This window comes from Danaus plexippus, chromosome 17 (genome assembly GCF_018135715.1).
Source record: "Danaus plexippus chromosome 17, MEX_DaPlex, whole genome shotgun sequence".
NCBI classification, from domain to species: Eukaryota; Metazoa; Arthropoda; class Insecta; order Lepidoptera; family Nymphalidae; genus Danaus; species Danaus plexippus.
In genome coordinates, this window is record NC_083548.1 from 3,740,939 (window position 1) to 3,768,301 (window position 27,363).

Below are 27,363 nucleotides of genomic sequence, written 5' to 3' on the forward strand. Positions count from 1 at the left end.
TCGTTTCTGTCACTTTTCTATTTCAACAAAATTTGAAGTGGAGAATCAAAATAAAAATATATAGGTCTATAAATTTGGGATAAAGCATAGTACTGCTAAACATGAAAATCACTATTTAATATTATATTAAAAAGTGACTTTCGAAGTCCTATATTTTGAAAAGCTACTTGATGGATTAAAAAAAAACTTAAATATTTTTCTGAGCCAACTTCCACCAAATCCCGAACGCTCTTACAAAAAAGACTAGCTTCCCTTAAGGAATGAAAATCACAACACCTTGACAAACATATTATATACATATATGTAGAAGAACATTCAAATTAACCTTACAAATTTACCTTCATCCGGATACTATATGCGACAAAAACTTCTCAACATTCCATCACTTCTTCATCATCATCTTCTCAACATCTCAGTCTCAATAAAATCATAGACGAGGAAAAGGTCATTCAAACGTGACATTACATAATTATTTTGCAGGAACCGTGATCAAACCTGGTACCCGTAAACGATAAAGAAACCGAAACGTCGGGAGTATTTAGTTCTTAAAATAATAAAATACGCGTAGTAATCCGAAAATATTAGTTTCATTTAAATGAATACCCGCTAAAGTCTTAATTCTCATTATGCCTTCTTTAGTTATTATAGAAATCTTTAATTTTGAGCAATATGACGAGATCATAAACGCGATAATAAATTTATAATAATATACGCATAAACATATGTACAAACAGTGTGTGTGTGTTTTTTTACTTAAACTTTACTTTATTTCTTGCCTTTCAGTGTCTTCATAAAAAAGGGACTTATAATAGAGTAGCTATTTCACGATGGGAGATCTTCGTTACGTGCACCTCGCATCAAATAAGTCGAGCCATAGAGAACAAAAAAGCAGCCCGACGTCGTCAAGACTCATCTAAAAAACGCCAAAAAAGACTTAATCAAATGTGCATTTGTATAAAAAGAATTGATTTCCCTCAACTTTTTTTATTTCCTTAAATTTTTAGAGGAATCTATTATAAAAACCTAACTTGGTGACCGCAAGATAACCCGGGGAAAACAATCTTTCAGATAAAAAAAAAACTTCTTAAATCAGTGCAGGAGTATTCATGAAATCGAGGTACATACATTTAAAAAAATGATTTCGACGAATAGATAACCGCCTCCTTTTTTGAAGTCGGTTGATAATAAATACATAACTAGTTTTTATATTTTGTAATGAAGATAAAATATTATAAACATATAAGAAATAACTTTATTACATATTCAATAATTCTGAGACTTCAAAAACTGACATCTAAAATAACAATTTTAAAATTATGTGTCCTTTATAAAGTTACAACATACAAGTCTTGAACTGTCAAGGACTATCAACCAATTTGAAAAGTGTTTTGAACAATAGATTAAATGATGATATTAAAATTGTTAATGGCATTTGTTGAAATTATGGGAGACCATAAAGTATCGTTCAATCAACATGTCACCACCTCTACGGAAAACAAATAATTTTATACCTGTTACAAGCAAAGAAAAAGTTGACAATATTTCTAGGAATTTTATTCTTGTTCAAGTGATATGTGGCTTATTTAGACTACCTATTTTAGGCATTACAAGTAAGATTCCGTTGGTGATTATGTTTGGGACAACAGTGCTGTACAATGGTGTAATAATTTACAACATATACTTTAAAGTCAGTTTTAATTCATATACGATAGCTCCAATATTTGATACAATAGAATTCATCAGTTGCACTTTACTTGGTCTTGTATCATATAAGATATTATTATTATATTATGCGGAAATCAATAATATTGACAAGGATTTAAAATTTAGCTATAAGAGTCGTCTTACGAAGCTAGTATTTATCCATTTTGTGCAGCTCTTCTTTATAGGAATAACATTTACAATATCTTTGTCTGTGGTCCCTGAAAGCAAAGATAAGTTTTTGCGTAAGAATTTTTTAATTCCTATGAAATTATTGCATTATCTTGAATTAAATTATTATGGGCATCTCTTTGACATTATGATTCCAAGGCTTACACTTCTTACCGACATAATGAGAAAATCATGTCACTTTAAAGAGGACCACAAAGAAAAATTTCAGGAAAGAAATGACAGAACGCTTATCTGCTATGATATAGGATTTTTGATGGACTCCTACAATCGCTTCCTCAAAACATACGAATATCTTAAGAAAGCTATTAAGTGGCAAGTAAGTAATTTAGAAGCAAAAACCAGCAAAGTATAGATATTGCTGGAGCAAATATAGCGAGTGATACTTAATTCCTTTATTATTTAGAAATAAACTTATGTCAGATAATCTCTCGTTTTAAGCTTTCGAAGAAACCTCGGTTCTCTTATAAAAGTTTATAATAAAGTAATAAGGCATAATTTTTTTACAGATACTTATAATAACAGTGTCAATATTCAATGTCAGTCTTAGTCTTTCTTATCATGTAGCGACGCTGGTCCTTGACGGAGTAAAAGAAGAGGTAAGTTAAATCTTAAATTTCTTGTTCTGGGTTGATATGGAAAAAAAATGTGGCATGTATTCGAATCATTTATCCAAATATTTTATGTCACAAAATTAATATTTTTGTCACACTATAAAAATGTTAAACTTAACGTCAAAGGTCACGTCGTAGGTCAATTTTACTGTGAAAAATATTTTCGCAGGATGAAGATGCCGAATTATGTTTGAATATGACATTGTTAGTGTTAGAAGTTGTGCCTTTTGTAATACCATGTCTGTTAGCAACTCAAATCTCTGATGAAGTTGTGAATCTAAAGGAAATAATATCGTCAAGGGTGTATGAAAATAAATTAGGTGATGTTAATTTCATGTTAATTTATATATTTTTTCACTACTATTTCTTTTGTTATTTGACTTAAAATTTTTTTTTGCAGATAAGTCGTATCGATGTACAGCACGTGCTTTCCTAGAGTTGATACAGACTCAACCTCTATCGTTTCCTCTCCTGCATTTGTTCGATTTTGATTTTATGCTACCATTTAAATTATTGAATCTCATTCTCACTTATTTAATAATACTATTACAATTTGACAGAGTTACAAATCTCAATAAAGTTATATAAATTTGCTATTTAACCTCTAGTCCGGTCAATTTAGACCAAAAAGTCCCAGTGAAGTTACATAAAGTCCCAACAAGCTGAATTTCTGTGAAGTTGTTTAAAACATAATTATAAACAATGTCTCCAAGTTCCCCATCATTCCCGTTTAAGGAAAAAAATTTATTCAAGGTCAAAGGTCAAAAAAATGAGTTTTTCGCGATTTTCAGCAAAACGGTAAGTTTTATCATAAAAGTACATCCGACAAAAATTGTAGATCATAAAATTATCTATAAAAAATGTATCAATACTTTTTTTCTTACGAGCCACCGTTTCTGAGATATAACGATTCAAAAAGTTATAAAAGTTGTTATCGTCATAATATGCATGAGTACGCCACGTATATACATCTAGAGTTGTTATATATATATATAAATATTATATATTAAATGTTTAAATATTTTTCTATCGGTCATTGTAACTTATACTTACAATATAAAATATACATAAGTTTTAACTATAAGAATATCAGGTTGAAAGAAAAGTTTACGGCTGAAAATATATTGGTAAAACAAGCTAATAATGATGCTGATGTATTGATTATTGAAACAGCAATAGAGCAATTCAATTTGACAAATACAACTATTGTTGTTGGTGAAGATGTTGACTTACTTGTATTACTCACTGCTCGAACGCCAGCTGAAAAAACTATTTTTTTCTTAAAACCAGGAAAAGCTCAGCATCAATCAGATATATATTCATCAAAAAGTTTATTAACTTTTGTAAAGTGTCAAGATCATGTAATATTTTTACACGCAATAACTGGCTGTGATACGACATCTGCATTTTAAAACTGCGTTTTCAAAATGTTTGAAAAACAAGATTTAATTCAATGTGCTGAAGTTTTTAAAAAGACTAATTCAACTCAACAAGAAGTTATTACCAACGGCATCCACTTTCTTCTTTCTATGTATGGAGCTCCTAAAAAAACTACCTGTTTAGATAAGCATCGATATGCATGTTTTGTTAAAAATACTAAAAATAAAAAACAAGTTCAATTAGCTTGTCTTCCTCCAACCTCAGTTGCTGCTCACCAACATCTTTTTCGAGTATATTACCAAGTTCAAGTGTGGCTTGGTAATCAGCTAGACCCTACAGACTGGGATTGGAAGTTGGTCAACAATATATTAGAGCCAGTTCAAACTTTACTTCCACCTGCGCCGGAAAAACTGCTGAACACTATTTTTTGCAACTGCAAAAAGTTATGCAGTGCTAAATGTGGTTGCAAAAAAGTCGGACTGTTTTGTTCTTTGGCATGCACAAATTGTCAAGGCCGGTCGTGCTCTAATATTGAAACACAAACAATGGAGGATTCGTTTGACTCCGACGAAGTATCATGCGATACATCACTATTGGCGCAATTTACTTGCATCCAAAATGAAAATGAAGAAGAAGAAGCAGGAGGAGAAGAACAAGAAGAAGATCAAGAAGAAGAACAAGAATTTGAAACTTACGAATAAGACAAATAAACTTCAACACTTTTTTTAAATTTACATCGTTTTTATCTTTCCCAATCTTTGAAAATTTCCGTTATTTTGCAATAGTTTTACATTAAACAGGATCACAACTGACCCGTGGAGGAGGCCTACTGGGGAAACCACGTTAAAAAAAACGCGCTAAGTACACTACCTCATAGGTGGCGTGGAAACGTGTGCATATTATAACGATAACAACTTTTATAACTTTTTGAATCGTTATATCTCAGAAACGGTGGCTCGTAAGAAAAAAAGTATTGATACATTTTTTATAGATAATTTTATGATCTACAATTTTTGTCGGATGTACTTTTATGATAAAACTTACCGTTTTGCTGAAAATCGCGAAAAACTCATTTTTTTGACCTTTGACCTTGAATAAATTTTTTTCCTTAAACGGGAATGATGGGGAACTTGGAGACATTGTTTATAATTATGTTTTAAACAACTTCACAGAAATTCAGCTTGTTGGGACTTTATGTAACTTCGAATGTCTAAATTGACCGGACTACTCAACGGTTTATAATTTTAAAAATAAAAACTTCGAAATTAAGGGAAATTCATAATAAGAAAGTACCAACTTTTAGTACTAATACGGGTAGGGTTTTTTATTAGTAGAGTATTACTCACTTTCTCCGTCGCTTTCACAGTAGGTACTCTCTTCTATCCAGCTACTCCTCCCTACCTGAAGCAGTTGTTTGAATTTCTTAAGGACTGCCACAACCGCTCTCCTAGTTCTTCTCGAATCCTACTTATTGAAATTCCCCGCCAATCGACACCTTTACGCCAACTTCTTAACTAGTCTAGCCTCTAGCATCTGGAATCCTTACTCCTTTTTATGCAACAGGCACAATCCATTTAGAATTTTGGAAATCAATTTTTGTTTTGTATTCTGCTTAGTTTCATTATCCCAATAATTTTCTGTTCTGTTTACTCATTTTTCAGAATGAAGTCCATGATAACATTACGGTTATAATAGCGTTGAAAATTATTTTGCTGCTAAAAAAGAAGTAATTTTTTTTTTTGTATATATTCGTAAATTTTTAGGAACATCTTCGATCTTAGATTTGAATTATATAATATATTTTATTTTGATGGTAAATAATACGATGGTCCACTATAAGATTAGCACTTACCACCCCTTATATATATTTGTAATGTAATGTATAATTCAAATACGTTGCCTACCTTTTTTCTGTTGAAGAATTGAACGGTATCTCACTTGCTTCGCTGTTTCATTTCATTTCAATTTTTGTTTCAAAATAAACTGTCAACAATTTTCTCGTCGCAGTCATTTTGAGTTCGAAATTTCATAGCACTATGAATATAACTACGTTACAAAATAAGAAAACCAAGCAAGTATGTAATAAATTATTTGAAGGAATTTTGTAAACCTTCATTACAAAGTAAACAGAAATATTAATTAGAGCTGTTACTTTTTGCTTGGCAAGTATTTTAATCATCCCATTCAGAAAAAAAGGTCGAACAAAAAATTGCTATAAAGCTAGGCAATTGAGGTTAATGAGGCAAGTCCTAAATGGTTAAATAATTCAAACCTATTTAACACAAAGAAAGGCTATTATTAAATCTGAAAAGTGTTTTAAGTGATAATAGCTAATGTTGTCTTAAGTTAGATTTGAAATATGGAATACTATATAAGTGATAACAAAGTTGCAACTTTCCGTATTTTTTCTTTTATTAATGGTATATAATATCTCTTTTCATTAAAGTAACCATCACTTAAGCTACCTTTGACTTGAAATATAATATAATCGAAAGTACTAATAGTAAAATAGAAACAAATTTTATTTTCCCATATGTATGTAAATTTAATATTGCTTTTTATCGTTTCGCCTGAACAGTAAATTCGTGTTGAAACATAAAAATTATGATTATAAAATAAATGAAGCTAGCTATAAGCTAAAGCTATAAGAATTAAAAATAATAAACACTTTTATAAAATATTACTGCTATAAAATTTCATCGTTTGAAATAAAATAATTTTTAGTTGTAAAAAATGTTTCCCCGAAGAGACATTTTTCATCATCGTTTTGTCTTAATTTTGTAATTGATATAAATGAAATCTCCAAACTCCTACAGAATGTTTTATAACTTAATTTCACAGGTGCAAATTACAACTTTTTGTGCTTTCAAAATTTTGACATAAATAAAAAATACGCTAAAACGGCAATAAATAATTTTATTTCAATGAATTACAGTATTTTTTATTTTGATTAATGAATTACAAGTTATAAGTATTCTTTATTGTTTTTACACTTTCTTAATTTTTCTCTGTTCTCCTTAAGAAATATTTTTCTATTTAAATATATAATTATCTATATTTTGAAAACAAGACTGAGTGTGACTGAGAACCCCAAAATTTTTAAATTTATAGAAGCTGAAAATGTTGATTGGCACTATCCAAAATGTGTGGCTAGAGAGGAAAAATATAAAATTATTTAAATGAAACCAATATTATTTGGATTTACTACGCGGATTTTATTATTTAAAAACTACATAATCCCGACGTTTCGGTTACTTTGCAGCAACCGTGATCACGGGCAGACGAGGTGTGAATGTCTGTCAGTTGGTCCTTGTTATTTAGGTTTAGGTTTAACTGCAGTATCCTGAATGACGACTATAATACTGATTTTATTGCACTTGTGTCATCCATTTCATTACAAACTCTATGAGTAATATTTGGTAAAATATATATATAATAAATTTACAGTATAACTTACGACTGGATAGAAATTTTAACCAACTTTATTTGATTATTTACTCAGCTATTTAACTAGCTAAAATACTAAAATAGGTATTCATAGTAACATTTCATTGTATTCTTACTGTTTTAATGATTTTCGTTATTTCTTCCTCTCTATCCGTAATCAAGAAATCGGCTTAAATTTTTTTAAACTATATTATTTGAAGATGTTTTTATATTTTATTTTTTGATTTTCTTCTAAAAGTTGAAGAGAATATTAAAAATTTCTTACCTATACAATTATATACAACAAAAAATTAAGTAGGAAAATACAAATAATGAAAATAAACAGGTGAAAAAAGGTCTTATCGCCCATTGACGATTTTTACAAGGCAGTTCAAGGGTTGAAAACCCATTACCAATTATACTTGGAATTATTGCTTTTTTTCAATTAAAAAGGTTCGAAATAACCACTTACTTTAATAATACATCCTCAGTATATTCTTAAACGATTTTGATAATTTTAGATTTAGAGAGACTAAGTTTTTTATATATATAAGGAAAATGAAAACTGAAATAAACATGGTTATTCCGTAAAAAAATACTTTTAAGCGTAGATTGTTCTATTGTATACCAACAACTTTGTCATTTGACTTTTTTGCTTAGGACATGCAGTTTTGCTTAAACCTTCACCCCCTTCAACTTGCCGACCTTGAATCACACGTAATTTATTATTCTTTTCATTTTTAACACATTTGCTTCCTTTCATAATAGGTTTCAACATACAATATTTTTTGCTTAAAAAAATTATCAACCCTAGTTTATTATAAATATTTCAATGAAAATTTGACTTAAGCCACAGCATGCTTGTGGCGACTCGTTAAATACGAAAGCTTCTAAAATGACTTACATATATCACAATTATTAAGTGCATCTTCTGGTTAAATTTCATAACAAAAGCGAAGCGTACAGAATGTAGTTCCTTTGATGCTATCAAGTGCTCTTTGTTATCATGCCCTAATACGAGCTTTCATAACATCGTTGGCGTTTGTGTAGTTTTATTGGTACCGAAATTTGTTGTAGTTTAAATAGTTTCATTTGTTTCTTATCATTCTAAACTAAATATATATTATTTTGAAATAAAAAATTATTTTAGGTCCAAAATAGTATTTATTATATTTTTAAATCCAAGATACGAAATTGTTACAATTATCAACTGGAGACCTCAAACAATAAATCAGTGCAAACTCATTACAAGGGTCTGAGGGGCTTTTTTTCAAAACATTTCGTTTTTTCAGAACTAATCAGCTTCTTTGTTTTAACAATTACTTTACAAAAGTGGTATTGTATATTTAGAAACCGTATGGATGTTTAAAATTTTAATTTCATAATGAATGTAATTTCAAGGGCCTGTATGTATAGAACTTCATTTATTTTTCATAGCAGGCTTTAATCAATATTTATATATTGATTAATTACTTATGTAATATACTAAAGTGAATGGAGACATACCTTTTTGTTATATGAAAAAAGTATTTAATATTAATTGAAAATTAGAAGATAAATTTTGCATTATTTTTTTTTGTTTTGCTAGTGTATCATCCAGTAAATGGTTTTCATTTAGTCAATACAAATGGGTACTAAGTTGTAATTGATTTTAACGAAATTGAAAACAACGAAACTAAAAATTATAATTTTACATATTGCATAAAACAATTGAATAATATATTTATCTCATTCTTAAAGTGTTAATGAAATAAGTATGATAATTATAATTTATGATAAAAATAATTGTCTTATCGTTGTTACGATATTGATTTTATTCCGAATCTTCATTTTCGTATTTAAAGATAATTTAAGTTATTCTTTTAGCAATTTCTGAAAATAATTTTATTATTATTTTTTGCTCTTCTTCATAATTTTTGGTCTTCATAAAAAGTACTCCAGCCTGGTAAATTAGCTTTAAATTATGCGTCCCGGGAAAAGCATAACCTTTTTTCAGCCAAGCACTAACCAGTTGCTAAAAAAAGATTGAGGTTCTGCGAGAGGTTCTTCATTTATGTACAGAAGCTTCATTTAATATTCCATTGAGTTTGTTTTTGTTTTTTTTAGTAAAAATCGGATTAACAAAAATACTGATACAGAAAAATTACATTAATAATCATAATAACCTCGTAAATGTAATAATAACTTTATATTTTTAAGAAATATTGACATACAAAATCTAACAACTTAGCGCTTTCGGATAACAAAAATTATTTGAAAAGAATTGAATTGGAAATTTACAGTTGACAATGGTTTGTCTAAAAATTACAATCCCGTGTCTCATTAAATGAGTCATTTCCAAAACTGCATTCCATAATATTCGTATATATATAGAGTTTAGTTGGCTAATAAAGTTATATTTCATTCAAAGTAATTTACAGTGAAATAATTGTTAACCTATTTTCGGAACTACACTTCAACTAACTGACACTGATCTCGAACAATAATAAGAAGTTTTACTAGAGATTAGAAAAAAAATATATTCAAATATGGAATAATTTATTCGCTACACTGTATTATTTATTTAAAAAAAAATATACTTTTCTATATCTTATTATAAACCTACTATATTACTTGCTTCGATTTATGAATTAAATTTTAATGTTTTACTTACTGATTTAACGTCCATTCGAAAAAGTATTCATAATATGATAAATAGATAATTTTAAAAAGTTGTTTATGGTATGCAAACTCAGCTTATAAGCTGCCTTTCAGTTACCTTTCAGTTGCCTGAACAAATGATGCCAATAGAATTTATTAACATTGCTGACGTCAAAAACATAAAATTAAAGCAATAAGTTTTGTAGGTAATGGTACCCAATTGAATATTTTTTAAATGTTTTAAAATTTAGTTTAACTGGTTGTTATAAATGTGGTTCCTTGTCTTTGTTTATATCTATATATAAAAAATGTAATGTGCCACTTATAGTTTTCTCAAGAAGATTCACAATAAATTCTCAACATTAATATATATTTTGGAAATTGCCCTTTTACGCAATTAGGTTGATGTACATTTAAAATTTATTGTTTAAATATTATCTGTAACTGGGTCAGCGGCAATAAATTTAAGGGTTAATTTTGATTTGATTTCAAAGAATATTGACATTCGTTACATTTTGCAAATTTAAAGCAAAGGCTTTATTTGATAAATATATTTGAAATTAGGACTTTATATATTTGAAATTAGAACTATATATATATATTTGTTATATTTCAATATATTAAGTTTGTGTTTATTGGAAGGATAAATTCCATATCCTTCCAATAAACACAAACTTAATATATTGAAATTCTCGTTTTACGTGTAAATGGTTTTATTTACGTTTAAATTACTATTCTGTATAAGTTTTCAGTATCATTACATTATAACACCACAATTCGAGGCTAAGTTCTGAAATCAAAGAACAAAACTGGGTAGCTAAAAAAAGAGAAACTTATATTATTCAAATCAGGAGTGTACATCTAGAAGAGCATCTGCATGAAATAAAGATAGAGGAAATGTAATAAAAGAAAAGAAAATGAATGAATTTTGTTGGAATTGCTATAAGACTTCTAATAATAAATACTTTCAGAACTATTTTTGAAATCCTGGGGTGCTAGGTAACATGTTATGGTATGAACAATTATGCCTAATTACTCTTAAATAATAATTTAATGATTACTTCGAGCCCTGGAAACGTAAACGTTCGTCCTGTTCACTTTGTATTAGCATCTTTCCATAAACTTAAATGACTGCAATAAAAATATATATTAGTAAACAGATGCTTCTGAATACTTTGTCCACTTGTAAAGAATCAGTTTATATTGCTCTTCAAATTAATCTGGAATTTACCTTTTTAACAATATCATTGACAACGGAGTCTGTCAGAAAGGTAATCAGAGAGTAGTTACAGACACTATTAAATAAACCGTATTGAGAACCCTATGAAATTTTATTATTATTATTTTTAATTTTGCAATAAAATATTCAGGTGATTTTGTCGTAATCTATGTAATATTCATTTTGAAAAATGTTAAACGTATTCCGAATGCTTTACAGAACTGACTGTAGAGCAACAAAAAGAATTAGAGTATGTTAAATGATTATTTGAAGATAGGATTTTGTGATTCTAAAAAGGAGCGATGTGACCTCTACAGTCAATTTAAAAACACACTTAAAGATTCTGACGACCAGGTCTAAAGTGATCATTATCAAAATGAGGAGGAAAATACTTGAAATCTAAAAGAATAAATGGAAGGTTAAGAGAATTGCTCTAAAGGTTTATTATACACTGGTACGTTTGGCAAAAGTGATTGGAAAGCCTTATAGACGATAACCAAGGTATAATTCTTTAAAAACTCCACTGTAGCAAAAATGTTACCCACAATTTACGGAGTATTGTGTATTGGAATTAAAATCGATTAATCAAAGCTTCATCAAAGATTGTTTTTAGTTTAGGTAATTAGATAGTTTAGGTAGAAAAAGCAGAATCAGCACATCCAACAACTTACTACTGGGGACATGCTGTAATAACAGTGCGTTTCGAAAATCGACAAGTCAATTAGTGCATTATAAAAAAACTAAATGTATTTCATTGATATTTATATCCTCCAACAACTTTTTATTTTTACTTTTGATTAATGAAATCTCGTATTTAATAAAATATTACATACTCTAAGTTTCCTTATCCTCTAGTGATGAGTTTTCTTTTTTCCTGTTACATCCAGCTGAGTGGTGCTAGTTTTAAGACAAAAAAGTTTTACCAACCATTGTTACTGGAGTTTTAATGAACAGTTACCCAGCACGTCACGAAGACAAAATGATAAATGTATAACTAATAATAAAGTATTTATCAACTTTTAGCGTTCAAAAACTTCTACTAAGCCCTCGATTTAGAGTTAACGTAGATTTCGTTGGAGGCATCGTTATAACTATGAAAGATAAACAAACTTTTTTAAGCAATACCTTTATACTGCTAAACAGTACAGTTTTACTTTCATACGCCTTTATTAGTTTGACATTCTTTATTGATTAACTAGCAAAGATATTCAAATAACATGTGAACTAAATTACTATTCGGCACTATAACAATTCTTTCATATAGAAAATATTCATTTCTCAACCTCTGTAACCAAGACAAAACATTAGTTTTGAGCAACAAAATATACCTGTAACATAAATTACATTACTTGCACATATGTACAATCACCATTAACAACAGTTACCTAGATTATACAACCCGAGCTAATAATTCTTACTTATTTCATTTGTTTCTAAAATAGATTTTTATCTTTATAATCACGAAATTTTGTTAGTTACTAATTATCATTTTTTGCCGACACTTGAGTAAATATGTGCTTAACATAAATAATACCTACATTAACGATAGAAATATTATAATTGTCTCAAGGCGATGATTGCTTATGAAGATGATAATTTACCGTGGCTTATATTTCACATTTGTAATTTCTGTCAAGACGTAATTTATCCGAACATCGACATTATAAATGGGCGTGATCATTCGTAGAGATCTTTTTAATCTGTCAATAAAACATTCTTTATACACTTTACATAATTCATAAGATATTAGAAAGAAGAACTCAGCTTTTACAATGTCTAGTTCAATGCTTGCTGCTATATGCTCCCTTAATCAAAATATTATCAACCCACTGTTTATCAGCGTTCTTTCAAATAGCAAGAGTTCAGTACAACTACATCGACTCTGTCGAATAACATTTTTAGTGGTTGATAAACTACACTTGTATGGAATCATCTCAGACACTGCACGACCTTTAAAACTATGGAAGCCAATGTATTTTGTACATGTACGGTATGGAATTGTTTCTCGCTTCTTGTTGGGAGATTTAATATATGTCCATCACAAAAAAGACAAAATAAACGCTATAGTTTCATTTTACTTGATTCTGAATGTCAGCCGTCCAATGACGCGCATAATATCTCAGCTGCCAAATTAGATAGAGATCTATATTGTTTTTTTACGCTCAGTTTCAGTGTCATATCCCTTTTTAACTTTGAATGCTTTTTGATTTTTTTAAAGCCAAGGTAACTAATTTGATTTTAGCTCTACTCTAAGGTTAAAACATAAAATCATTGAAACGGAGCTTCAAAACCTTAAGATGTTATTTTATAGTCAAATATAAAGAACCCGTCTCTTTACTGGAAAGAAAAGAGGTTTGTACCGTGTACGGACCTCGAAATAGAGGAACAATCGGACACCGAGAGGTGATCGTTTTTGAGAATATGAAAAGTGGATGGATAGTCAATTATTTAATAAGCAAATTTCGTTAACCAAGACCCAAAAGTGACACGATAAAAATTACTACGAACATTAATTTTGTCTATAACAAGATCTAAATTTATTGCTTCTAATTTCCATTAAATCGGTAAACTGACACTGATAGAACCGTCATTATAGAGGAATCTTGTCTTACAAAATAGTTCTAGTGATTCAATCTTTTCAACAATGAAGTTGAAATCTTAAAACCTATCTAAAATATTTCTTTAAAAATAATACAATAGCATCATTGAAAGAGAAAATTTTATTTGAGAACGACTAACAGCGCAAGAGTTAATGCTCAGTAAAAATAATATTACTGGTAAATGTTTATATTTTGAAAATGATAATTAATGGAGAACTTCTATTTGATAATTCTTCAAAATAAAACAGATTTCTATACGAGTTGGGTTAGTGTGCGTTTTTAAGCTCAAGCTATCAACTGAATTATAATGTTTCCAAATGACAGATATTTTGATAAACGGTTGAGTATTATTTGATACTAAATATCTTGAAGAAATATGAAAGGATATGATTTTACTATTGCTTCGTTGAAATTGAGTATTGAACAGCATAATTACATAGGAAATTAAGAAATGTTTGTATGTAATTGTACTTATCGTTCTCATTTGAAATGAAATTTATTCATTTTTAAATATGTGTATTACATTGTAAGTAGTATATTTTATTATTTTCTTACAAAATATTTTTAAGATATCATAACGGTGAATTATGTAAGTTTATTGTAGTTTGCTCAACTTTATAAAAATTTATTACAAAGTGATTCACACTTCTAATTCACTAATTTTGATTAATTTCATTTATAAAGTTTAGTTTTAATTTAATTTTAGTTCATACGGATCATTAAGTAGTATAATATTTATCATAAATCTGAAAATTGAAAAAAATAAAGGGTTCGTGGGTATGAATGAAGAGACAACGAGACAAAACTTCTCAGCATTCCACAATGCTGAGAAGTTTTGTCTCGTTGTGTCTGTGAATCCATGGGGAATCACCGTGCGGGTGCCGGGTCCACCGCGTTAGAGAGGAGAGGAACTTCTATATTGCCAACTACCTAGGCCCCTATTTAAACTCTCACCCCCACAGGTCCAAGTCCAAGCGCTTCCTTCGAAGTATGTTCTAAGACAGAATTGATGGCAGTTCTGGACAGGCCCAAGTCTTTTAGTAGGTGGTAGTGAGATTAAGCTGTTATACCTCTTTCTACCACTTAAAAATTTACGACGAAATTATTCTTAGTGAGTTCGTTAGTGAGCTCGTAATACTTATTGACCTTGATGGCGTGGTCTTTTGGAGATGTTGGCTCCCCAAGAACCATAAGCTCTATTAAACAATAAGCAAAGCTTTTTAAAAATCGCGAATACAGAAATATGTCTGGTCTGGACGCCAACGCACGAATACTCTCTGTGATTTAATATTGTTTCTCACACGTATCCATCATTATAATTCAATGATTTAACAATATATAATATTTGTTTTAAATAAATAACTGAGCATTTTAATTATAATGGTACTTATAATTACATTAAAGAAACGTTTTAGAAGCTTTTTTTTTCATCGTTACTCTCTTTTGATCATTTTAATAAAATAATAATTAAATAAAAACTATGATTATTAAAATTTACATTATTTAGTTGCTTTTCTTACTAAAATTTAAAGGTTGGACAGAAGCTTTACTTTTTGCAAGTGATTTTTATACATAAGGATATTTTTTAAAAAGGACGGTTAAGGTCGGTAGTAGAAAATAAGTATAAATTAAGTATATATTATTTACACAAAAACATCCCCCCAATCACTATTACGTTTCCATTAACACATACAAACTTCCAAAATTTCATGAGTTTTTGTTGAAAGTTAGTCAAAACTTCTAAATTGTGTTTCCAGAATTACATTGCCCCTTTTCTCTTTAATTCTAAGTCTTTGGAAAGATTTACCTAAGTGTCATTAACAAAGTTATTTGCGGGTATTTCAAAAGGAGGTACTTCGTAAGATAAATTAGCTAAGGTTTCAGGATATATACAAGAGTTCGAGAAATATTTCATGACTTAAATTATGGCTAAAACACTATATATATAATTGTGACTAAAATTAATTATACATAATAATTATGCCTAAAAACTAATTATTTCATTTATTACATGAATTTGTCAATGAGTTTAACATACATACATACAGGTAATATAACTGTTATGAAATAAAAAAAAATAAAAACTACTGTCAATTTTTTATTGCCACAAATTTTATTACCCTCTTCTTGAAATAAATTACCAAAATAAAAGGTTTCAAAACATAGAAAATAGTAAAAGCCTAAATCTAATAAAAAATTACGCCGAATTATCCGTACAGTGCAGAGAATAAGGACTTCAGCAAAACATTATGAAACTGTAACCTTATGCTCGCTTGACAATGAGTCATTGAATTGATTCAGAATTAGTTAAATAATTGAAGTTGTTTCAATTACAATGGAAAATACATATACTAGCATTCATATATCCATACGAAATTAAATCAATTTATAGTAATTAAACAGTAACTGGCTGATCACGGTTGCTGCAAAGTAACCGAAACGTCGGGATTATGTAGTTTTTAAATAATAAAATCCGCGTAGTAAATCCGAATAATACTAGTTTCATTTAGATTAAAGTTATTTAAGAAAAACCAAAAAATCGAAGGCTGCTTGGTTCCGAAAATCTTATTTAATTCACATATCTTTGAAATTATTAATTTAACTTATTATATTTCTATCGACGTTATATTTCATTTGAATTAATCAATCAAATAAAACAGTGTTTTCCAATGCCCTTTGTGAGGTTATTTTGTCATCGTTATATGTATTTTGAATGGTATTCCTTAATTTTGCTTTGTGTCATAATATTATAAGATTCATAAATTGATGTTATAGGGTGTTACTTATAGGTGTTACGTATATTCATATCTCTTTTCTAATAAAACCTATATTAATATCCAATGTCATAACTGTAAAAACGTATATAGATGTAAGATTCAACAGGGACTCGTATTAAATAGATGTTTTTGAAGTAACTAAGATTGTCCATAAAGAAAAGTCATAAACATTTGAGATCTAAGATTTTCGCGAGTAACAAGTAATAACAAGGACCAACTGACAGACATTCACACCTCGTCTGCCCGTGATCACGGTTGCTGCAAAGTAACCGAAACGTCGGGATTATGTAGTTTTTAAATAAAAAAAAATCCGCGGAGTAAATCCGAATAATACTAGTTCCATAAATATTTTTTATCTTTATAGTCTAATTCGTAGACACAACTGTTCATCATTTTATACTGTCATTAATATTTGCTTAATTTTAATTAATAACTAATGTATTCGACCACACCATCGCCGCAAATTGTTCCTGCTCATTATGACCACGCTTTGTGAAGAACCTTAGTCATCATGTATGTATGTCTTATATTTGAAGCCTATATTAGACTTCCAATATAACCAATTATTTATTATGGTAACCATTCAGATTCGGAAGTCCTGTTTTTTTTTATATACATTTAAAATAGCAACTTTTAAATTAACATACGAACTTATATTTTAGCTAACAGTAACAATTATACCATTATATTTATTTCAATATTTTTTTACTTAGCTTGGATGGTTCACTAGAAAACTTAATGACATTATAATCTAGCAATATATTTCAAATAAATAACGAGGTTTAAAAAAAATTGCCTATCGAGATCCTAATCCCAATTAGTCAAGTAACCATAAAATTTATACGATTAATACCAAACATTCAAAACTTAACTTAATTGCTTTAATGGCGATTTTTATTTCCTTTACCCAAACAGATGTTGAAGTTGTCAAACTACCGTAGATGAAGATGATAGTAGAAAATAGAAAACAGTTTAATTCCTTTCATTACCGGCTGGCTATCACGGCTATACTTAAAAATACAAAGAATTGCAAACATCCTCACAAAACACGATATCTTACACACTATAATATATATTTAATACATGGATACATATTTTATAACTACAAACTTAATTACATAGTCTGAAGTGTCAAAGTTTGTAAACAAATATGTACTAGTTTTTGCCCGCGACTTCGTCCGTAATGATTTCGGAATTACTAATATATGTATACTTATATACTTACCCCCTTATATACTTACTCCGCTTATATACTTACCCCCTTATATACTTACTCCGCTTATATACCTACCCCCTTATATACTTACCCCCTTATATACTTACTCCGCTTATTTACTTACTCCGCTTATATACTTACCCCCTTATATACTTACTCCGCTTATATACTTACCCCCTTATATACTTACTCCGCTTATATACTTACTCCGCTTATATACTTACCCCTTATATACTTACTCCGCTTATAAACTTACTCCGCTTATGTACTTAGCCCCTTATATACTTACTCCGCTTATATACTTACCCCGCTTATATACTTACTCCGCTTATATACTTACCCCCTTATATACTTACTCCGCTTATATACTTACTCCGCTTATATACTTACCCCCTTATATACTTACTCCGCTTATATACTTACTCCGCTTATATACTTACCCCGCTTATATACTTACCCCCTTATATACTTACCCCCTTATATACTTACTCCGCTTATATACTTACTCCGCTTATATACTTACCCCCTTATATACTTACTCCGCTTATATACTTACCCCGCTTATATACTTACTCCGCTTATATACTTACCCCCTTATATACTTACTCCGCTTATATACTTACTCCGCTTATATACTTACCCCCTTATATACTTACTCCGCTTATATACTTACTCCGCTTATATACTTACTCCGCTTATATACTTACCCCCTTATATACTTACTCCGCTTATATACTTACCCCCTTATATACTTACTCCGCTTATATACTTACTCCGCTTATATACTTACTCCGCTTATATACTTTCTCCGCTTATATACTTACTCCGCTTATATACTTACCCCCTTATATACTTACTCCGCTTACATACTTACTCCGCTTATATACTTACTCCGCTTATATACTTACCCCCTTATATACTTACTCCGCTTATATACTTACCCCGCTTATATACTTACTCCGCTTATATACTTACCCCCTTATATACTTACTCCGCTTATATACTTACTCCGCTTATATACTTACTCCGCTTATATACTTACTCCGCTTATATACTTACTCCGCTTATATACTTACTCCGCTTATATACTTACTCCGCTTATATACTTACTCCGCTTATATACTTACCCCCTTTTATACTTGCTCCGCTTATATACTTACCCCGCTTATATACTTACCCCTAATATACTTACCCCTTATATACTTACTCCGCTTATATACTTACCCCCTTATATATAGCTGACCGGTCGAACTCTACTCCACCCGAGAGGCCATAAATAAGCAGATATCTGAATTTGACCGAACAAAAAGAAATATTCTATGTCCGTCCCCTGGTTCTAAGCTCTTTCCCCACCAATTTTCAACCATATCCCTACAGCCGTTCCTGAGTTATAAATAGTGTAACTAACACAACTATCTTTTGTATATATAAAATTATGATTAATTGACAGAATAACATTAATTTTCTTAATCGTGTTTGTTGTCAATACATACAAAACACAACGTATCGGACTGTCAACATGTCCATACCGCAAAGAAAAATAAATAACTTCATGTCCAGAACAAGCAAAGAAAAAGTTGATTCGATTTCTAGAAAATTTATTTTTATGCAAGTACCGTGTGGTTTATTTAGACTTCCTATTTTAGGCATTGCTAGTAAGATTCAGTTGTCGATTATGTTTGGGATAAAAGTGCTGTACAATTGCGCAATAATTTACAATTTGTACTTTGCAGTCGCATTTTATTCCTATGGAATAGCCCCGATATGTGACACAGTAGAATTTGTAAGTTGCACTTTGCTAGGTTTTGTGACATATAAAGAACTATTGAAATTTTATGCGAAGATCAATAGGATTGACAAAGATTTACAATTTTGTCACAATAGTCAGCCCAAAAAGGAAGTTTTTGTGCATTTCGTGCAGATCCTCATCATCGGAATAACAGTCACTTTAAACTTTTGGCTGGTTCCTGAATGCCTGGATATATTTAGAACCATGCCTTTCTTAATACCTTTGAAAATATTACATTATCTTGAACTAAATTACTATGGACATCTGTTTGCACTTTTGATTCCAAGGCTGAAACTTCTGACAAATAAAAAAAAGAAATCGTGTTACATTAAAGAAGACCAAAAAGAGAAATATCATTATAGAAACGACAAACTGCTAATCCGCTATGATATAGGATTTTTGATGGATTCTTATAATCGCTTGCTAAAAGCATACGACTATCTCAATAAGGCTATAAGGTGGCAAGTAAGTAAAATAATATATTATTTTTATCTTATTTTGATCCGCATTGATTGTAGACTTTTTTACATATTTCAGTCTTGCTCAAAAATATTTGCCACGTATTCTTAACAGTCACATTATCAGTAATAGAAATTCTATGATACTTTAAAAGTCTGGAATTTAATAACAAATAAACTAAATAATTAATTAATAATTAATTATGCTCCTTTTCACAGCTTCTCATAATAATAATAGCAATGTTTAATGTCAGCCTTAGTTTAGCATATTATGTGTCGAAATTGCATCTTGAAAAAGACAAGAAAAAGGTAAGTTAAATTAAAAATTTACTGTTTATTCTAAATATAATATAGATACATACCTTGGAACAACTAAAATTTTTAAATTAGTTTAATAGAAAATATGTAATTAATAAAAGTTCTCTTAACACATTTTAAATCAAATGTTAGTTATATGCAAAATTTTATTATAACACATAACATTTTTAGGTCAAAGGTTGCGACCTATGCATCAATATCACGTTCTTAGTAATTGAAGTTGTACCCTTTGTAATACCATGTCTACTGGCAAGTCAAGTCTCCGGCGAAGTTGTTAATCTGGAGGAGGCAATAACGTCAAGGGTGCATGAAAATAAATTAGGTAAAGTTGGTTTTATATCACCCTATAAATTTTCCGTTAATATAATCTTAGTTGTGGTGTCTAACTATCATAATGTTTTGCAGACACCTCATATCAATGCACAGCAGTTCTATTCCTAGAGTTGTTGCGGAAACAACCTCTGTCATTTCCTCTCCTGCATTTGTTCGTAATCGATTTAACTCTGCCCTTTAAGTTATTGAGTCTAATTCTCACTTATCTCATTATACTGTTGCAATTTGACAGGGTTATAAATATTAATAAAATTATTTAGACTTGCCATTCTTTATTTGATTGCATAATATTTAATATTTTGATTTGAATGTATCTAAGTTCAATATCGCTTCTTATAATTTTTACAGCAAAAGAAGTAATGATCACATAATTATTTACAAATAGGCCCTATAGAAATAAAATGAATGCTATTTTACTAATTATTCAATTAGTATAAAATGTTAACTAAACTCTAGTAATATGTAGTCTATTCACTTGGTTAATTTTTAAATATACATAATGGTTTTATATTAGTTTATTTAAAATCATTCTTCTTATTTTATACGATGAAAAAAAAATGGTCTGCAAAGATTTGAAGTCATGATCTGAATTATATTTCTGATAAAATGATACCTCTACATTTTCCTACAATCTGCAGACACGCATAAAAACAGAAAAGATATAAAAGGTCCCAGAGGTTGGGAGAAGATATATATAATCCAGAGGGTGTCCTACTAAGTATTTTTCCGATATTTAGCCTTGGGCATACGGGTACGCGACCCCGGATCCTCGAGCCACCACTTTCATACCTCTATCCTCAGTCCATGAAGGTGGTGTCCTGTACCCCCCCTCATTCCCCTTCCTAACCTCTTTCCCCCATTCTCTATCTTTTCCTTTCCTGGTTTTACCCGTAAAACGGGGTTTTGGAGGTCAGACAGCAGTCGCTCCGTTAAAACCACTCCCGCCACTCTTATGGTTGCAAAAGTTTATGGACTGGGTACGGCTAGTACTTCAAAGGCATCCCTGAGGCCTATATTGACATCATTAGAGACATGTACCGCGATTCCGTTTCAATGGTTAGGACTGCTGTTGGCGATACAAAACCCTTTCCGATCTCAGTAGGGGTTCACCAAGGCTCGGCTCTTAGCCCCTTCTTGTTCAATGTAGTGCTGGACACTGTCTCGGCTAACATCCAGGAACAGCCTCCATGGCTGATGATGTATGCCGATGACATAGCGCTCATTGATGAGAGCAGATTGAGTCTAGAGCGAAGAGTGAACCTCTGGAAGGGTACGCTTGAGAACGGTGGTCTTAAACTAAATGTGACGAAGACCGAGTACATGGCGTGCGGAAGCCCGGACTCTTGCACTATCCATATAGGTCCTGAACCAGCCGTTAAGTCGGAAAAGTTCAGGTACCTTGGATCTATTCTGCATGAGTCCGGAGGCATCGATCACGATGTCCAAGCCCGGATCAGCGCTGCTTGGGCGAAATGGCGTGAGGTCACAGGTGTGGTCTGCGATCGCAGAATACCTACCAAGCTCAAGGGAATAATATACAAGAGCATAATCCGACCGGTTCTCTTATATGGAAGCGAATGTTGGCCAACACTGTTCAGGCACACTCAGGAGCTTCACGTCACGGAGATGAAGATGCTGAGGTGGATGTGTGGCGTAACGCGAGCTGACCGTATACGTAACACATTTATCCGAGGTAGTCTTGGAGTCCGTGACGTAGCGGATAAGCTTCAAGAGAGTCGCCTGAGATGGTATGGTCACGTTGCACGCCGGCCTGAGAATTACGTCGGAAAAATTTGCCTTGATATGTCGGTCCCTGGAGCAAGACCCCCAGGTCGCCCAAGAAAGCGATGGCTGGACACCGTGAAACAGGATATGAGAGCCAATGGACTTACCACCGCGGATTCTAAAGATCGTGCAAAGTGGAGGAGTTTAAGCAGGAAGGCAGACCCTGGCTAATGCTGGGATAATTGCCAGGATGAAGAAGATATATATATATATATATATATTAAAAATAAAAACGTACGTATGTTATCTTTTATAAAAGTAGTACTGCTACTTAAAAAACCAGGCCCAAAACCTTACTACAATAACATACAAGGGAATCCGACAACCTTTTATTGTAAAAATTAATAATCTTACCATATAGTACCATCAATAATCTTTCTTCTTTAATATTATAGCATATAATAATTGGCAGCCAAAGTTACTACTTCATATGCTACATACTTAATTAACTATTATAAGCTCATCAACTAGACGGAAGTGACTAACTGTATTTGATATATGATAACAAAACTCATTGTTAATTTATGTTGATATACAAAATATTTATTATTTTAATTTAAATTAAAATTTTCAATTATTTATTTAATTTTTTTTTCTTTTGTATGTAATTTTATATTAAAAATTTCCTTATATTTCCACTACTTAAAGAGAAATAAAACAGAAATAACGAAATGATGAAATTTATAATGAAAATTAAAAAAAATAATATATTTTTTTTGTTTTAAATATCATATTATAATAACATGTCGATTATAAACAAAGACAACACAAAGATGTAAGTTGAAATCAAAAATTATACAAAAAAATACCTTTAAAAATATATTGATTAAATGATTGTAATTTTAAAAGATATACTTTTCTATATTTTCTATTCTAATTTTGCAATAAATCTCGGCAATTTAGGGTAATGAGCCAACTCCTTTATAGTTTAACATAACAAAAGAGATGGGAGCAACTTGTATCTTATAAATGATATTACTGTGTTGTGAAGCAGCAACGTCTATTATACTTAAGAAGGAAAATGATGGATTAATGTATTTGAATACGAATTATATTTGTGAGTAAATCCTTCCTATTGTGTGAGTTTCTGTTACACCAGCTATTTATTGTATATTCCGTCCCGACTGAAATATAACTGTAAGTTATACCCTATATTAGGTTTACATAATATTTTTTTAATTCTTTTTTTAAACTTAATAAAGTTTTTCTTATTCAGAGTCGTTTATCTTATGTAAAAGACCTTCACATGACTATTATTAGCGTCAACAGTTGAAATAAAATTGAATATCGGATATTAATTTATTTATGTGAATCATCAATCATCTCGTCTGCCCGTGATCATGGTGGCTGCAGAGTAAGCGAAAAGTTGGGAGAATGTTCTTAAAAATTATTATAAGCGCGTAGTTAATCCACAAAATATTCGTTTTCTTTCAATGAATACCCTCAAAAAACTTGGATCTCATTATTTTGTCTTTATTCTATAATTTATATATCTGAATAAAGTTGCATAATTCTTATAGAATGTTGTATTATTTAATGAAGCTGATGCAAATAACAACTTTTCGCAATCTTAAAATTTTCTCGTAATTAAAAAACTTTTATGGTAGCACGTTGAAGTAAAATTATCTTCATTAAAATTCCTTTACACATTCTAGTTACTACATAACTAATTCTAAAATATCTGAACAACATAATCTTTACAATATTTTGTTTTAATTTTTGAACATTCAAAAGTTTTCAATTATTTTAAGAGATAATGTCCATAAATAGTTTAAAAAGTTTTTGTCATATAAAATTAACACAAATATAATATAATTGTTTTTTTTTTCTATTAAAAATTAAAATTAGTGATCTTATAACTTATCTTTATTTTTATAAATAATATGTACAATCTTTGAAATTAAAATTTACAATTCAAAAGGACACAATAACAATGACACAATAAACTGAAATGAAAACACTAACCTAGCCTACCTCATTTAGATTGTGCATAGTTCCTGTAGCATAAATAAGTTTGCTTAATGAAAAAATTGTAGGAACAGCTCGTTGGTATTGTTTTTAGGTAAATGGCAAGTTTCATGATGGAGATAGACTTAACAAGCACACTTCTACAAATATAAGTTTATTTTAGATGTATAATTGTTCGCACCTTCTGGAAACGTTTTCTGAAATGTCTATTTTCAGGGAAGTGTTTTTTTTTAATATATGTTATCCCGAAGTTATTGAAAGAGTGCAGACGTTGAAATATAGTAATAGTCTGCTACTAATCAAGGTACGGTTACCAAGTAATAATTATCTTTATAAAGAACTTTTTATGTTGTATGCAGTACAGTATACAGTTTTGACCGTGGTAGAGCCTAGCTGTGGTCAAATTGTCAAATTGCTGCAACTCGAACATGGGCTGGCTCAACCGGGGAAGTACTGCCCTCGCATAGAAAATCGGCGTGAAGCAGTCTTTAATGGCTGCGTTTCGTCCGATGAGTGAGAGAGCCGGTTGCCCTTTCCTTTTCGTTTTTCCCTTTTTCCAACCTTTCCTATATCTCTTCCAGAAGCAAAGGTGGCAACGCATCCGCAAAATAAATCGCGGATGTCCATGTCCATCAGGTAGGCCGTCTACTTGTTTTTCCGTCTTTATCATTAAAATAAAAGCGTGTTAAAAAGTACCAAAAGTAAACGCTAGGCACCTAAATGCTGGAGACAGAAAATACAGGCCGTAAGTGAGTTAATTTAATAGTTATAGAGTAACTTTATAAAAGAAATAACAAAATTTTAATTTATGTAAAAAATAATTCCAAGCCCTGTTTGCTTATCTCGAAATACTTCTACTACAGCCGGAGACTTTTGAAACTTATGATAAAATAATGAACTAGTTATCCTATATTTAAAAGTTTATGGCCTGTTTCATAAACAAATTTAAAACTAATTTATATACATATTCGTATGCGTTAATTTCGGAATTAATAATATACGTATAGCTGACGGGGCGATCTCTATTCCGTATTTTTTTTTCGATCCTATACTATAAAATGTCCTATGCATCTCCTGGTTCTAAGCTCTCTAAATTTTCAACCATATTCCTACAGCCGTTCTTGAGTTATAAATTGTATAACTAACACAACTTTTTTATATATATATATATATGTAGATTGCTTACTACTTAAATCCCAATTAAACAGGTTCAAGTATTGAAAAAAAATTCCACAGTAATAAAATGACTGACAGACAAAGTTTATATCTTCGAATCATGAAAGAATATAAAAAATATTTGTACGTATGAACATTTTTACAGATATTGCAGTGGAATACTACAATTTTATTTATATATAAAAAAAATGACATAAAAACCTTTTGTTTTCAAGATCCTCAGAGTGAATACAAGTGTGATCATTATATCTTTTACGACACCAACATTCTATATTTTAATTAAGGAAACAGCAGTACAACAGTAAATACGGAGAACTAAGTTTTGGAACGTAAACGCGGATAAGTCGACTTGTTGGTCTGGTGCAATTTGATTACAAAAGTTATAACTACGTATAACTTTACAACCAGTGCCATGGTAACGTTTAAATTTCCTCTCAGCTGTTTATTTTACATAATAGTTGCGGAACTACTTAAAGTAACATACATAAAAAATATCATAACGTAATCTTTAAAATGCTTCTTTGGTTAAAAGTAATGAATTTAGAAGCAATGTACTAAGGAAAAAATATGGCATCTTATTTCAAGAATAAGTATTATAATAATTATAACCTAATCTTTTCTTAAGCTCTCAACATGTCCACTGCATTTTTACTACAATGATACGAAAACGAACTTTTAAGTTAGAGACATAAAATTTTCGTCTTTGTACCTACCCAGTTATTCAAAAGTTATTGAGATTACAGAGTTATATCAGGGAATAGCAACATAATAATTATGTATGCATCTCTACTCCAGCGCCCTAATCACCATGTCAATGTACGGAGCATCCACTTGACACCTCAGGAAACAACAAACTCCCGCAGAACCGTTGTATTTTTGTTGACATGACTTAGGGCCTGCTGTACGGTGTCCGTCAGAGCCCCCTTCACTGAGGAGCCTCTCTGGAAATCAGATAGAGGTCCCCAACGAAGTATATACTTCCAGGCGGGTATCGGTGGGTATACGAGTATAATAATTTATTTAAATGAAACTATTTTTTTTTATATAATGCGTTTTTTATTATTTTATTTCTACATATTCCCGAGGTTTCAATTTCTTTTCAGTAACCGTGATAACGAACAGACGAGATGAAATATGGATTTATATAATAAAACAACACTACGACTTTTACAAATATATTAAAGACTATTTATGTAAGCACCTTCCAAAATATAATAATTATACTACTATTATATAAAGCTGAAACAATTTATTACAACTTAATTCCATTGATTTTAATATATTTACATATAAATTTACTCATACTACGACTGTTTCTTTAAGGTATGAAAATTTCAATGACATTTGTGATTTTTAATATAATATAAGATATATATTCCAAAAGTAGTTGCTCTCCTTATTTCTTAAAACAAAAACCAACTTCTAACATTTTCGTCAGCAAAATCTAATTAAGAATCCTTGCAAATATCAGATTGTCCTCAAAGTCAGGTTTAGATCATTTTAATTAAAAATTAACCTGTTAGATATCCGATACGTATTTTGTATACCAATACTAATAAAGAGATCCTTGTGAAAACTTTTGAAGTTAAGAAAGCAATATAAATACAATACACATAGTAACTTAGAGTTAGTATTGAAATAATTTTTGGGTAGCAATTTATTTTAAGGTTTTAATAATGGTGTTTTCCAACCAAATACAGTAAAATTTTATGATTAAATAACTTACAAAATAACTATTATAAAGTTCTCTCTGCAAACTTTATACTCCACCTAG

General features: G+C 30.2%; 2 protein-coding genes across 2 annotated transcripts; both read left to right on the forward strand.

The window, feature by feature from the left end:
• Nucleotides 1-1,474: 1,474 nt before the first annotated feature.
• On the forward strand, nucleotides 1,475-3,092 carry LOC133319298 (uncharacterized). The gene is made up of 4 exons (XM_061523246.1): nucleotides 1,475-2,209; nucleotides 2,400-2,489; nucleotides 2,674-2,824; nucleotides 2,905-3,092. The coding sequence occupies exons 1-4, from the start codon at nucleotides 1,475-1,477 to the stop codon at nucleotides 3,090-3,092; spliced, it is 1,164 nt and encodes a 387-aa protein (XP_061379230.1).
• Nucleotides 3,093-19,281: 16,189 nt separating this feature from the next.
• LOC133319299 (uncharacterized) lies at nucleotides 19,282-20,920 on the forward strand. The gene is made up of 4 exons (XM_061523247.1): nucleotides 19,282-20,016; nucleotides 20,229-20,318; nucleotides 20,499-20,649; nucleotides 20,733-20,920. The coding sequence occupies exons 1-4, from the start codon at nucleotides 19,282-19,284 to the stop codon at nucleotides 20,918-20,920; spliced, it is 1,164 nt and encodes a 387-aa protein (XP_061379231.1).
• Nucleotides 20,921-27,363: the final 6,443 nt, after the last annotated feature.